The sequence below is a fragment of the Haliotis cracherodii genome, unplaced genomic scaffold (assembly GCF_022045235.1).
Source record: "Haliotis cracherodii isolate W230 unplaced genomic scaffold, xgHalCrac1.p SCAF_3, whole genome shotgun sequence".
In the NCBI taxonomy this organism is placed as follows: domain Eukaryota; kingdom Metazoa; phylum Mollusca; class Gastropoda; order Lepetellida; family Haliotidae; genus Haliotis; species Haliotis cracherodii.
In genome coordinates, this window is record NW_027266286.1 from 14,383,048 (window position 1) to 14,397,494 (window position 14,447).

The 14,447-nt window shown below is 41.3% G+C and overlaps 1 protein-coding gene across 1 annotated transcript; it reads left to right on the top strand.

The window, feature by feature from the left end:
* Nucleotides 1–3,572: 3,572 nt before the first annotated feature.
* LOC139474202 (patched domain-containing protein 3-like) lies at nucleotides 3,573–10,690 on the top strand. Its single transcript, XM_071257105.1, has 4 exons — nucleotides 3,573–3,786; nucleotides 6,035–7,047; nucleotides 7,402–7,608; nucleotides 8,228–10,690. Exons 2-4 carry the CDS (start codon nucleotides 6,060–6,062, stop codon nucleotides 9,610–9,612), a joined length of 2,580 nt encoding a protein of 859 aa, XP_071113206.1. The 5' UTR covers nucleotides 3,573–3,786; nucleotides 6,035–6,059; the 3' UTR covers nucleotides 9,613–10,690.
* The last annotated feature ends 3,757 nt before the right edge of the window (nucleotides 10,691–14,447 follow it).

A 14,447-nucleotide genomic window follows, 5' to 3' on the forward strand; every position in this document is an offset into this window, starting at 1 on the left:
GGGGAATCGTGCTCCGTGGTCGACCCAGGTAGTGACGATGTAGTCGTTGAAGGCGACAGCTCTTGGTACATCTGGTGTGTTGTCCATTGCGTCAACCCACGTGTCCTGGATCTTGTTCTGGGGGAGTAGGGGTAGGCCAGCTGCTCTTCTTATCCACTTGCAGACTTCAGGATCTTCTCGATACGCGACAGCTAGTCCCAGATCCTGGACCTTCCTCCATATCGCCTGGCAGTAATGGAAGAAACATCCCTTCACATCGGCAGTAGGAAACACGACTTGGACAGCACGAATAGCATAATAAAAATTGTCTTCTCATCATACAAGCATCTTTCATTACACTTACATTAAATTTTTTTTTTTAAACTTTCCTTTAAGTCCCCTAATACCCTAAAGCTCTACCACTTTCATTTCTACTACCTCTACTCCAGACCTTAATCTCTCCTTTAGGCGAGTTCATAATGCCAGACAGGTAAATGCCGCGTGTTGTTTTAACTAATTGTAGGGGAACTGGGTTGTAGGGGAAATGGGATGTAGGGGTTTTGGGAGATAACCCTAGAAATGGGCTTCACACATTGTACCCATGTCGGGAATGGAACCCGGGTTTTCGGCGTGACGAGCGAACGCTTTAACCACTAGGCTACCCGACCGGCCCCAATGTGCTTTAAATTGGATCTGAAATATATACAATATATGGGGAAATATATGTGAACCATTACGCAACGAGTTGACAATTGCTGTAGGTATGCCCGTTTGCACAAAGACGGAACCCGGTCGCAAGAATGGCCATGAGAGAGGTACGAGTCGCTATTCGGCTTGTCCCGGAATAACACGAGTTTGTCACGAATGAATCAATTAGTCATTATTTTATATGTAACTGTAATTATTTTCCTGATTTATGTACACGCGACTGAATTATTTATTCATAGTAAAGATAATGTCCACAATGGAAGGTTAAGCAATAAGTCAATATTTGTCTCTGTAATTATATTTTTCTGATTTATGTACATACGATTGAATTATTGATTCATTGTAGAGATAATGTGATATATTTTACACAACTATATCTTTCCACAATGTTTTTTAATATTTTCTAATTGAGCATGGGTTGAATGGCAATCATCACAATTTACTGTACAGAGTTGCATCCATTAGTGGTACCAGGATCCGCTGCTTGTGGGCTTGAATCTCTTCATTTATTATAAGGTGTGCGTGCCCTATTTGAAAGAAATAGTCCCCCCTCTCCCAAAAAAACACGCACACGTGATAAATTCTGGCCCCCACCACACATGCCTTAGCCGCTCCCCCACCCCCCTCCCAACCACACACGCCTTAGCCGCTCCCCTCTCCCAACCACACACGCCTTAGGCGCTCCCCCTCTCCCAACCACACACGCCTTAGCCGCTCCCCTCTCCCAACCACACACGCCTTAGGCGCTCCCCCTCTCCCAACCACACACGCCTTAGGCGCTCCCCCTCTCCCAACCACACACGCCTTAGGCGCTCCCCCTCTCCCAACCACACACGCCCTTACACCCCTCCCAACCATACACGCCTTAGCCGCATCGATTTGCAACCCCTGTATCGAGAAACATACTGTACATGACGTTACAAGTTATATTGGCGTGCAATAACGCGAATAATAACAGAAACTATTGATACAACAGCTTGTGTCGATTCTCTGGTATTTCCCGGTTGGCTTTAAACAGCATAACATTCAAAGTGCCTTCAACCATATAGGATTCTGCCCTAGATTATCCCATCTTCCAAACAAACGAGACTAATGTGTGACTCGTTAATTATTACATGGGCGCATGGGTCATTATTTTTAGATACGCGGGTCAGGATTGTTGTAATTTCTGAGCGAAATGGAATTACTGACACAGATACGAATGTAATAATCAGTCTAGTGTCAAGACATTATAAATAACTGCTGCGAAGAAGTGATGTCCTAAGTTTAATTTTGAAACAGTCATGCGCATTTTGACGTCATTTTACTAACCTATATGCTAAGTTCACATATGTGAACATGTGCTGTGGTGTCCATATGCGTATCATCAACCAAATAGCTAATAACTACGAGTATCATACTGTATTGTGTGTGACAACAATACACAATTATTGCAGGTCAAGTCGGTCTAGTCTGATATTAAAAGCGATTTGCCTGATCTAATCGCCACAATTGTTGTCCGGGATTGACTATTGTAGGGTCACAATAGGCAGTTTCACAGGTAGTCGGCTTCAGTTAACGACCATTGTGTTGCGCAGTTAATAATACGGCGATAACAATTGTAGACGCCAATCCAGGTAGTCATGTAACAAACAGTTTTCTGACTGGTTAGCCCATGACGCCTCATGAGCCCTTGTCGCAGTGGAGAACAGTGCCCAGTCGTCCTAGGCGCCGCGATTCGCTGTGCTGAGTTGCGTCCTTTGGGCACGTCAGGAACCTATGATTGTGGGTTCGAATCCCGGTTCGCACCGATTATGTTTCTATGTTTGTCAGCACCATACCCGTGCTCGTGGGTTTAACAGAAGTTGTAAACGTCTGAGACTTCCACATTAAACTGACACGCCGCGATATAACTGGAATACTGTTTAAATCGGCGTTAAACCCAACTCACTCACTCATCTGAGCTATGTTAAAGCGGCAACTTTAAGTAAGTCTGTATCATTGATCCCGAAAATGCTGAAAAGTCTTTTCCCGGGTTCCTCTACTAAAAGGTTCTAAGCCTAACTGTGAAAGACCCGTACCAAGTCGATGGTTTTCATTTATTTCTCCATATAGTCCCCTTCCAGGTTTACACACTTTTGCCAGCGATGCTGCAAGGCCTGGATGCCGGTCAAAAAGAATTTTTCTTCAACCACCCTAAAAGAGTCATTTACAGCGGGAATGACGTCATCATTACTAGGAAAATGGCGACCGGCTAGTTCCTTTTTCATTCCTCGTATCATCACTGTTAATGTTTCATAAACACTGCTCGTGATATAGTCGGAATCGTACAATCGACTCTATTGACATATTTCTTATGAATATAGAAGGGTTTTGTGGCTTATATTTACAATTTGATGTGATGATATATAAGTTTCATCCATGATAATTATCTTTGGCGTTATGCTCGGTTAAATCATGCATTTATTTAGAGATTTGCATTATATGAATTTGCGTTGGTAATTCCAATGTAAACTTCAAAGACATGCTTTGAAGTCCACATTGCTGTCCCTGTGTGTTAGCAACAAACACGTGCTTCATTGTTATCATCGACACGACCAGAGAACAATGAATTTCTGCATCAAGGACAGACATGACCTGTGAGTTGAAGTATATAAACAACAATACAGCCGTGTGGGGTAATTGGCAACCTGATTGTTATATAGAATATTTCACCAAGCAACAGAGCCAAACACCTCTCATGCTGGCTTTACATTAAGTAATGGGATATATGTAATGTATAACACTCCACGTGACTAATACAACATGTAAGAATAAGATTAGCGTTGTCGAGTCTGCGCAGATCCAGCCTGTCAGCAGCAATATCGATTACCTGATGTGTCTCGCCAGCGCAAACCTCCCGATTGTGTAGTCCTAATCTGTTTGGTGCCATGACTGGTGCCATGGGATATACTTTCCCATGCAGGGACTGTGTCTAGTGTCATGTATCGAAAATAAGACAGCAAAAGACGGTTTATTATGACAGTGCTGCCATCCCACTTTGCCAGACACGCTTGTGCCAGGATCCCGCTGTGGAGGCGAAGATAGACTGGATTTACTTACAACCGGCCGACACGCATGGTAAGCATGAGAAGGGTTAACCAGTCATTGTACTACTTAGACCGGACCAATATTGAACCCTAGTGTGTCAAAATGTATTCATTTCACTCATTAATAGAAAACGCAATTTCTCTCATCATTCCCACTCATTATGTAACATTAGCAGTTTTTTCAAAAGCTTATTCTCTCAAACAGGTAGGACTATCTGTTTTGTGGAGGAATCATTTAACCCTTCATATGGTATCGTTTCAAAAACATCCATATCCGTGTATTCCTATTCAGTATATTCCAACAAGTACAACACTACAATAGCATGTCTGTCTCACACGGATGAACGAGTCCTGAATCAATCAATCACATGGCCAGTCAATATCACGCACGTGTGGGCATGGATGTGGGTCAAATCATTATAGTGCATGAGTCGCTTCGTTGGTTACATGACGTAAATCAATTTCAGTGGATAGCTGCAGCTTAACAACGATCTTCTAATGATTGGTTTTGGTTGGTTGGTTTGTTGTTTAACGCCGCACTCAGCAATATTCTGGCTACATGACAGCGGTCTGTAAATAATCGAGTCTGGACCAGGCGATCCAGTGATTAATATCACGAGCATCGATCCACGCAATTGAGATCGATGACATGCATCAACCAAGTCAGCAAGCCTGACCACCCGATCCCGTTAGTGGCCTCCTACCACAAGCATCGTCGCCTTTTACGGCAAGCATAGGTTGCTAAAGACTTATTCTACCCCGGATCTTCACGGGTCGTTCTTTTAATGAACAAATCCGCGTTACCTGTCCAGGGAATATCAGGACGAATAAGGGACAGACTATTTATCACAGGGGTGGGTGGGTCAGAGGTTTTTGATGCACTCCTGTACTGAAAAATAATAACCCTCCCCTTTTCCCCCTGCATGTCATATTTTGGGTGACCCACACCATGTCCCTGTGCAGTTTTTTCATGACCCTTCCTGAAAAACAAAACAAAATGCAAAAGCACTTTATTTTTTATTAGAAATTGTTCATGTTACCATGGTTCTCCTTAATTATGTGTATGTGTTTTATGACCCTCCTCTAGAGACAGCCAAATTTTTGGTGACCCTCCTCTGATTTCCTCTGATCCACCCCTAACCTCAACCCTGACCCTCATCGTAAGGGTCGCTCAACATCGTCGACATTAATCCTTCTTTTGCATAAGAAGTAGTGAACAGACATGATTAAAAGAAGGTATAAATATTTAACTGCTTGTGTAACTCTGTGCGAGAGGACGTTGTCAGCTACACGTTACATATTTCATGAGTTTAGCCCCTCTCTTAACGTAAAGTAGAATAACTGTACTGTGGATCCTTCACGCACACAGCTGCGTTGATATTGTTTAACGCAGGACTCACGAATATTCCAGTAAATACTCGATTACATACAGACAGTCCAGTGATTGATAAAATGAGCAACACTCCACGTTGGGATCGCCGACACGCTGTCGACCAAGCCACCAAGCCTGACCACTCCATTTAGTCGCCTCTTACGACAAGCATAATGTGCTGGAGACAAATTCCTAGCCGGATAAACGTAACATCCGCCTATTGATATGATATAAGTCATAAACTCCGACAAAAGTGAGCGTTATTTTACACAGTTCTTACCAATACTCCATATCACGACGCTGGGACACCAGAATCAGTACCAATATCATTACCAATTAGCAATTTGGACCGAGAAGATGCGGGATAGAATAGGTCTTCAGCAACCCATGCTTGCCATAAAAGGCGACTAAGCTTGTCGTAGGTGGCGACTAACGGGATCGGGTGGTCAGGCTCGCTGACTTGGTTGATGCATGTCATCGTATCCCAATTGCTTGGATCGATGCTCATGATGTCAACCACTGGATTGTCTGGTCCAGACTCGATTATATACAGACCGCCGTCATATAGCTGGAATATTGCTGAGTGCGGTGTTAAACAACAACAACAACACATCATTAGCAATGTGTTAACCTTGCAAGCTATTTGAGAGAAACACATTGTCAATCACTTTCCATGACAGCAAGTTTACGACATTAAGAAACGACAAACTCTGATGCACGACCATAAATCAATAATGAACAAGCCAGCTCCTGATCGGCAGAGCAACGTCTTGAGGCTACATTCAAATATGTCTCCTGCAGTATTAGACTAATATGCCATGCGTTTGTGTTAATTTACAATGCACCTGCGATATTCTACGTATGATACTATTGGTATATCCGAATGTTTCGTTGTTATTTGTTCCAGATACTTCCCAAAAAAAACTACCAATATGTCTTGTTCTGTAAACGCCTGCTTTGAGACTGTGTCCGGATTCTTCCAGAGGATTTTCAAAAAGATTGGTACTTTTATCGGAACGTATCCCGTGGCTCTCATTATCGGATCTGTCATTGTGGCGATTGGTCTTAGTTTTGGCATGCTTACGTTATCCAACGAGACTGATACAGAAACACTGTACACGCCCATTAACAGCAGAGCATCACAAGACCGAGTTCAGTACCAGGCCACGTTCCCAGACGCCACAGGAAGCAACTACCGCGGATATGCACTTACGGCTCTTGACATGTATGGCCGATTGTTGATAAGCAGCACGACAGGTGGGAACGTGTTCACTAATGCTACTGTTGAAGAAATACGAACCCAAATAAATGAAATCAAAAGTATTAATGCAACCTATGACAACGTGGTGTTTACTTACAGCGATATCTGTGCTCGGCAGGACGGTAGTTGCTATGTTTCAGGGGAGTTTCTCACAACAGATGCTGTATATAATGTGTATCTGTCTGGTGGAATCACCTACCCAAACTGGAATAACATAGACATATCAGCATTTCTTGGACAGGTTGATTCGACAGGTGGAAAACTGGTGTCTGCAAAGTACCTGAGTATTACGTTTGATTTACGACTGGACTCAGGGGTTAACAAAGCAAAAGCAAGCGCATGGGAAGAAGCGTTCCTGAAGAGAGTAGCAAGTTTAAACACAACATCAACAAGGATAAACTATGCTGCCTCCCATTCGCTGGACACAGAGCTAAACAAAAACACAAACGGAGACATCGTGTTCTTCTCTATAACGTTCACGTTGATGATCACGTATGCCACTGTCGTCGCCGGCGGTGATGTGGTGTCATCGAGGACGTGGGCATCATGGGCTGGCGTTCTTGCTGCTGGATTTGGCATATTGTCTTCATTTGGACTTGTTAGCCTTTGTGGTGTCAAGTTCGTCAACATCGTTGGTGTGACACCATTCTTAGTCATAGGTATGTTTTGGACTACACCAGAACGGGCATATTATGCAAACCCCTTAAGTGACATAGCACAAGAAGGTTTAATAATCCTTAATTTCATTATCAAGTAGAACTTGCAATAGACTGTCCTTGGATATGGAGATGATATATCTCACCGACTGGCAAGACAGTTGATGTCTTCACGAGTGGCGCATGAAAATGTTAGCTGATTAATAGTATCATTCAATCAAAGTGAAAGTAGTTCCGACAAGAATTCGTATTTTATTCGAGCGAAATATACATTTTAATATATTGGATTAATTTTAATACACTTGAACTCCCAATGTTCATTCACAAGTCATTACTCAAATCCTCTTGTTGATGAAGGTATCGGTGTAGACGACATGTTCCTGTTGATGTCCAGCTGGGCGGAAACTTACCCTCACCGAGACAAGTCCGTCGCCGAGAGGATGGGAATGACCTTTGCCTCAGCTGGTATCGGTATCACCATCACGTCCCTCACTGATCTCCTGGCCTTCTTAACTGGCGTGTCTTCTGTGTTTCTCAGTGTGAGGAACTTCTGTGTATACACAGGTTAGTATGGTGTATATTAGCCCAAAACCAGTTACACCTACCTGGCTTCAGTTAAGATGTCAATTACCATCAATTCAAATTTTCAGAATGACACCATTCTCTGCTTTTGTCTCTACGTTGTCCGGTAAATCAGTACTTTATACAATCAGTACAATTGTTATCTCCATAGGGGGCACGGGTGGCCCAGTCGTCTAAGGCGTCGCGATTCTCTGTGCAGAGTTGCGTCCCTTGGGCACACCAGAAACCTATTATTGTGGGTTCGAACCCAGTTCTTTTTACAGTTCGCACGTGCTGGCCAGTTTGCAATCTTTTACCGCCTCCGTGGTCTTGTGGATAGAGCATCTGCTTGGACATTAGAATGGCGCTCAGCAATAAGGGGATACAAAAATGGCTGGGTTATCCATGTTAAGCTGTGGCATGGTATCTCTATGAAACTGGCATAAGCCCTAGGTAGTACAAACAACCGAACACACACGTGCAGGCACGTCACCATGTAAGTGGAACAGTCTTTAACCTAACGTAAAACCCCATTTCACCTCACCAATCGGTCTATTTTGTGTTCCCTTAATAACTCATATAGCGTTCATATTCGTTGTACCTATATTCTTCTCATTCACAGGAGTGGCCGTCATCTTCTGCTACCTGTACCAGTGCCTCCTCTTCTCCCCCTGCCTCGCCATCCATGGCCGTCGGGTTGACAGTAACAAACACTGCATGACCTGCCTCAAAACCAAATCCAGAGACGAACTCAGGAAAGATGGCGCCTCCACCTGCAAAGTGTTATGCTGTGGAGGCTCACCACCAACAGAGAGGGGTCAGGATGAACGATTCTTTGAGACACTGCCACGGAAGTACTTGCCACGAATGTTGCTGAATATGTGGGGGAAAATAGTTGTTATTTTTATATATATTGTTTACCTTGGTGTTTCCATTTGGGGAACAATCAACTTTAAGGAAGGGTTGATTCTGAAAAATCTTGTTTCCTCAACCTCTTACTTTTACTCATACAGTGAAACGTATGACACATACTTCTCAGGTGCATTCCCAATCCCATTTGTCTTTGGGTCGACAACGGACTACACCAATGCACAAACTTTAAATAACATTGATTCGCTAATACAGAATGCAAAGTCCGACAGTGGTGTTGATGCTGACTCCCTCATCTGCTGGTTACACAGCTACAGGAACGATTCAAGTTACGATGGCAGCAGCTCCCCGGCCTTTGTGTCGGGACTGAAAACATTCCTTGCAGCAAATACAGTTTATGAGAACGATGTTGCTTTGGACTCTAGCAACAGTTCTATTACTGCATCTAGGTGCTACTTTTTCTCAACTAAAATCAAGGACTCCAATGCCCAAGCTGATGTTATGGTTCGAATGCGAGCTCTGGCAGACATCTCACCTCTCTCTGTCTACACCTTCTACCCATCCTACATCTTCTTTGAGCAGTATGTTGCCATCCTACCCAGTACACTACAAACTGTGGGTGTTGCACTGGTCGTCATGACTGTGGTCACCTGCATCTTTCTTCCTCATCCTCTTCTGGTTTTCCTTGTCATCCTGAACGTCGTTTCTATTCTCGTTGGCATCTTCGGGTTCCTTTATATCTGGGGACTGAGTCTCAGCTCAGTGACAATGATCCATCTCATCATGTCTGTCGGCTTCTCGGTGGACTTCAGTGTGCACGTGTGCTCTGCCTATATGATTGGAGAAGGAAGAAACAGGAGAGAGAAAACCGAATCTGCAATTGTCCATGCAGCTGGTCCAATATTAAACGGTGGACTGTCATCCTTTCTGGGCATTCTTGTGCTTGCGTTTTCAAAGACCTACATCTTCAACTCCTTCTTCAAGATCATGTTTACAGTGATCCTGTTCGGCATGCTGCATGCTGTGTTCCTTTTCCCTGTGATACTCTCCGTCCTTGGGCCAGTGACGAAGTCAAGGATTGGAGAGTCCCTTCAGCGCACCCGATCACCATCGCCTGCTGTGGATTACCCTCTGTAGATATGGATTCCTAATGTATTTTTAGTGAAGATATAGACTATTCGTCTAGAGATGCAAGCATTCAAGTGTACTGGTCGCTGTTGCAAGAACATGACTAATGAAATACAGTAAACTACTGTTATAACGAACTCAAAGGGGCCACTAATTTTGGTTCGTTATAACCGGAGTTCATTATAAACATATGCACAACATATAAACAGTAAATGTTCGGGACAAAAAGTTCGTCATATCCGTCAGTTTGGTATAGGCATGTTCGTGATAAACGTAGTTTACTGTAAATATGATGATGATTTGTATTTTTATTATATAGTTGAAGTATTATAGATTCCTTCCAGCTAACGCACTGCTGTATACAGTGTAGAGTTGCATAACATGATGCTCTGCTGACCATTATGCTGTTATCCTTATAACACCACCAACAACTTCATCTCTATAACAACATCATGACAACGTCTACCTAGTTATGTTATATATTAGATATAAGTTTTACAATGGATGGATACATTATCGTGGTGTCGTGACTATAATTGTAGGGGTTGAAGCACTTTCTCTATTATAGGAGTCATTGCGGTCGGCAACCCGTCGGATTCCAGGTTAGAAGTGGTCGCCAGCAATCTATGCTGGCTGTAAGAAGCGACTTAGCGGATCGGGTGGTTAGGCTTGCGTGAATATTCGTTGTGTAAAGTTTCGTCGCATAGCCACGTCAGGATGTTCTAGTCGTGACATCAAATCACGGCATCGACCGAATTATCACCCAGAGCCTGTCAGCACCATTCTAAATCACGCCCGTCGGTGAGACAGTTAGGGTAATGGTCTACAATCCGCATCATTTTGAACGTTCTCCACACAAACTGACGAGAAGTGAGTGATATGACTTAAATACTGTTCAGGAATGTGTAAATCCCAACTTACTCTGTCATACACTTCTTCATACTGTGTCTCCATAGTGATCCGTCCAACATCAGACACAACCGTTAAGGTGTCTACAAGGTACAGCTACAGATGCCTATGGTTATCTCCTCCATATAGTTATGAGTATGGTATTATGTCAAATAATCACAGGCCAAGTATGTAACCCGGCTGTGAATATATATTGAACTGTTTGATTTCATATAACAACAAAATTTGTTTATACATATTTATGTCATTGTCGAAAATATATATTCTAAAATATTGTTTTTTTGTTGTATATATGATTCATTAATTATTTTTTGTTGACTATTGTTATGCGATGTACATGATACTCTGTACGGTGCTGGCTATAGTTTTGGTACACAATAGGACAAATACTTACAAGATTATGAATAACAACATCGCCGCTGTCTTTCAGGAATTGTTTGCGTAAATAATTTGGCAGTTTTTCTATCATACCTTTATCACTTCAAGTGCATTTTGAGGAACCCATAAGGTTATTTATTTTGCTACTTTATAGGAATTATTGGGACACAGTAAGACGTTTATGACTATCTTGATAGACCATACTGGGTCAGATAAACGACGTCGACCTCCCTCAAATTGACTTGGTTGTTGTAGATATCGTACAGTCCCAGTAGAGAACAGTTTCATTCTAAACCTCTACCTAGTGTTGCTGATTTAGAAGATACTGAATATATATTTTAATAGTATAGAATACCATCTTATACTTGTCAGTTTCATGTATAACCAATTATAGCGTATCGATGTCTGCCCAGTCAGGTAGCATACTGAAATATCGTTGACTTTAATGCACTTTGTATTGATGATATATGATTATCTTATAGTGTATACTATATCTGGTAGATACATCTAGTACCATGAGAGAGGCGGTAGGCAATGATGAGACGATGCCAGTTCCGAAATAAGATTGCAATTCTATGAACAGAGACTATTGTGGGGATCAAATACATGACCGTTCAGCTTCGTAAATCACAAGAGAAATGTTACAAACTACCTTGGATTTTATGTAAAAGTCCTGTGTTGTTGGACGTTTAGAAATCGCATAGATTCGAATACCACGCACTTACTGTTAAATACGTTTATTATGGTACTTAAGAAAGGGCTGAGAAACAGGCCCAAGTGGGTGTTGACAAGAGGTTGCAATAAGGGGTTAAAATTAAGATCTAAATTGGTTAGTTTCGTTTACTAAAGACACACATACGTCACTGGATCAAACCTTCAGCACCAAGGTCTCCGAGGGGATGATGAGAAAATGTGAATATTTACCTTGGATAGATAGTTTCCAACTCTCCATTGTCATTGCATGAAGGTCCATGACTAAATCACACAATGATGAAAATGAAGGAACATGACATTTTGATACTCGCGTTTACGAAAATGACCTTTTCCTACATTTTGTAATGGAAACGAGATTGTTCATGAAGAAATATGATTAAACCATTATCACGAAGAGATGCAACAAAAAATTAGCATAAATTCTGTCTGTTTGGTAAGCTTATAGTGCGCTTTGAGTTTTTCGGGCCCTATTATTTTCTTAGAAAATGATCCTTTGATAAACAATGACAGACGCAGCCTACAGGCAATCCGGTGTCGATTCCCAAATTGAAACAATAAATTAAACTAGAAATCTGTACGGAAGAGAATGCAGTGAACACCAATGGATTGGTATACATTTGACAATTGTATTAGTGAATTAACTAGGTTTACAAATCAATACAAAAGACTGCACATAAATTACAATGACAGTACGCAATAGACAGGTAGTGCAAAATTCAATAGCAATACAAGTGAAATGGCAGTATAATATATGAAAGCAGTAGTCAAGCTTCCAAAATAGGCCAAGGCTGGATATCGAGGGTTAAAACAATGATCTTCACACAACCGCTGGTCTTGATGTAATGTGAGGTGTGATGATATAGGCACGCATTTGCCCACTTATTATTAGTCTAAATATCTTCTGGAAGGCTTTATACAGTGTTGGATTAGTCTAGCTGTACTAGAACATTCCAGGAGATTCCTGATCACACTTGACTACACACGCATCTAAATATAGCAAATTTTATACCACTACCTACATTAAATGGTACTACATTCCTGACAACTAATTATTGTCAAAACACAATGATATGTGATTCTACTGAATCTCAACAGAAACAATGTAATACAGTTACAACATTATTAAACAATCATTTCCACTGCCATATAACACTGTGAAAATGAACGCATGTTGCGGACCTTTTGTTCAGTTTCCAATGATTTAATAACTACAGCTTTAAGTGAGCTGTCGCTCTCTTGGAATGATATAATCATACATTTTGTTTATGATCAAACCAGTTTAAACAGTTCCTATTTTGTCAGATGTGTTGACGTTTGACATACTGGCAAAGTTGATAGTAGCATGATCTTCACTATTCAAAATATAGTATTTGTTATAGCAGTTTTTTAACATGTTTCGTATAGTGTGACATGTAAACTCTTTTATCCTTGAAGTTGTCCAATTTTAAGACACATGAAATATCCTATTATTATAAACTTCATTTGTTGTTGACAGTGTTTGTTTTATATAAACAAATTAAACTATCTTCATTACAAACTTTGTAAAAACGGATGGGAGGAGCTGCTTCGTGTTGTTCAAACAAACTAAAAGTAATCGAAGCTAGTAAATGGTGAATGTCTTCCATCTTCACTTTGTTGTTTTTTTACTAGGATTAGCAGAAGATAATCCGTTTCAGGGGGAGATATTTCAAGTGCAGTGTCAAGGGACGTAACTCTTGTGTGAAAAGTACTTCCGGCAAAGTGTTATTTTCACTGTCACTGTAGTCAGATACTATTTTAGTATCACTTTTCTCAACTTATATGAAATCTCAGTCTTTCAAGCATAACTATATAATAAAAATTCAAAACCTCTAAATTGAAAACATGGTAGGTTTATCTCCTAAATAGATAACGTGCAATCATGCACATGATGCATTATACTCACAAAAAGTAATCTAAAGAAACATACCGGCTTTTTCTTTGGACCTGACTATCGTGTGACTCAGCTTTGAGTTTGGCGTCCTACTTCAGTATGGATTAGGCTATTGTGAGAAGAGGGAAGTAGTAGTAGCAGCAGCAGCAGTAGTAGATGTAAATTCGACATATTATTAGTTTATGATCATGCATGGAGTTTCCTCTCTACCTTGATACTTGAGTCTACTGAGATATCAACGGAGATAAATCATAGTCACAGAACTTGTATAAGTAAGATATTCTGGAGGACCAGTAACACTTAAAGATTGTGAGGAAGGAACATGTAACAGGTATGTATAGTGTGCGTAGTAAAGTGGCAACAAAGCTCTCGAAGAAAATGAAAGCAGGGTCAGCATTAAAAACATAAAGTATGCTTCACAAGTAAAATCCTTTGAAAATAAAGTACCATGATGTTCGTATCAATCTTTTGTGTAATTGAGCTTGGGTTAACAGTCTTTATTACTGATTCGCTTAATAGAAATACAGAATACAAATACCACTGACATTGCTTTTAAAGAGGCTTGAAGACTTTAATTGGTTCAGACGGAAGGAGAAAGTACAAAAGGGTCTGACCTCATTGGTATCCAAATTGTTTTGCAAGAAGATGATAAATATTTTGAGGATTATACTGTCGGCGGCATAAACAATGACATTACTGATTATGTTCCCCAAATTCTCGACTTTAAGGCCGACGTATCCGTGAACTAAGCCAAAAATATACAGCTTACATATCTCATATAGGCTTGATCAGCTGCCAGAAAGTGTCCAACACAACTATACACTGTTTAAGTGTACTGTCATCATTACACGCCTGATAGCAGTTGGGGCGGAGGAGTAGCCTAGTGGTTAAAGCGTTCGCTCGTCACGCCGAAGACCCAAGTTGTATTCCC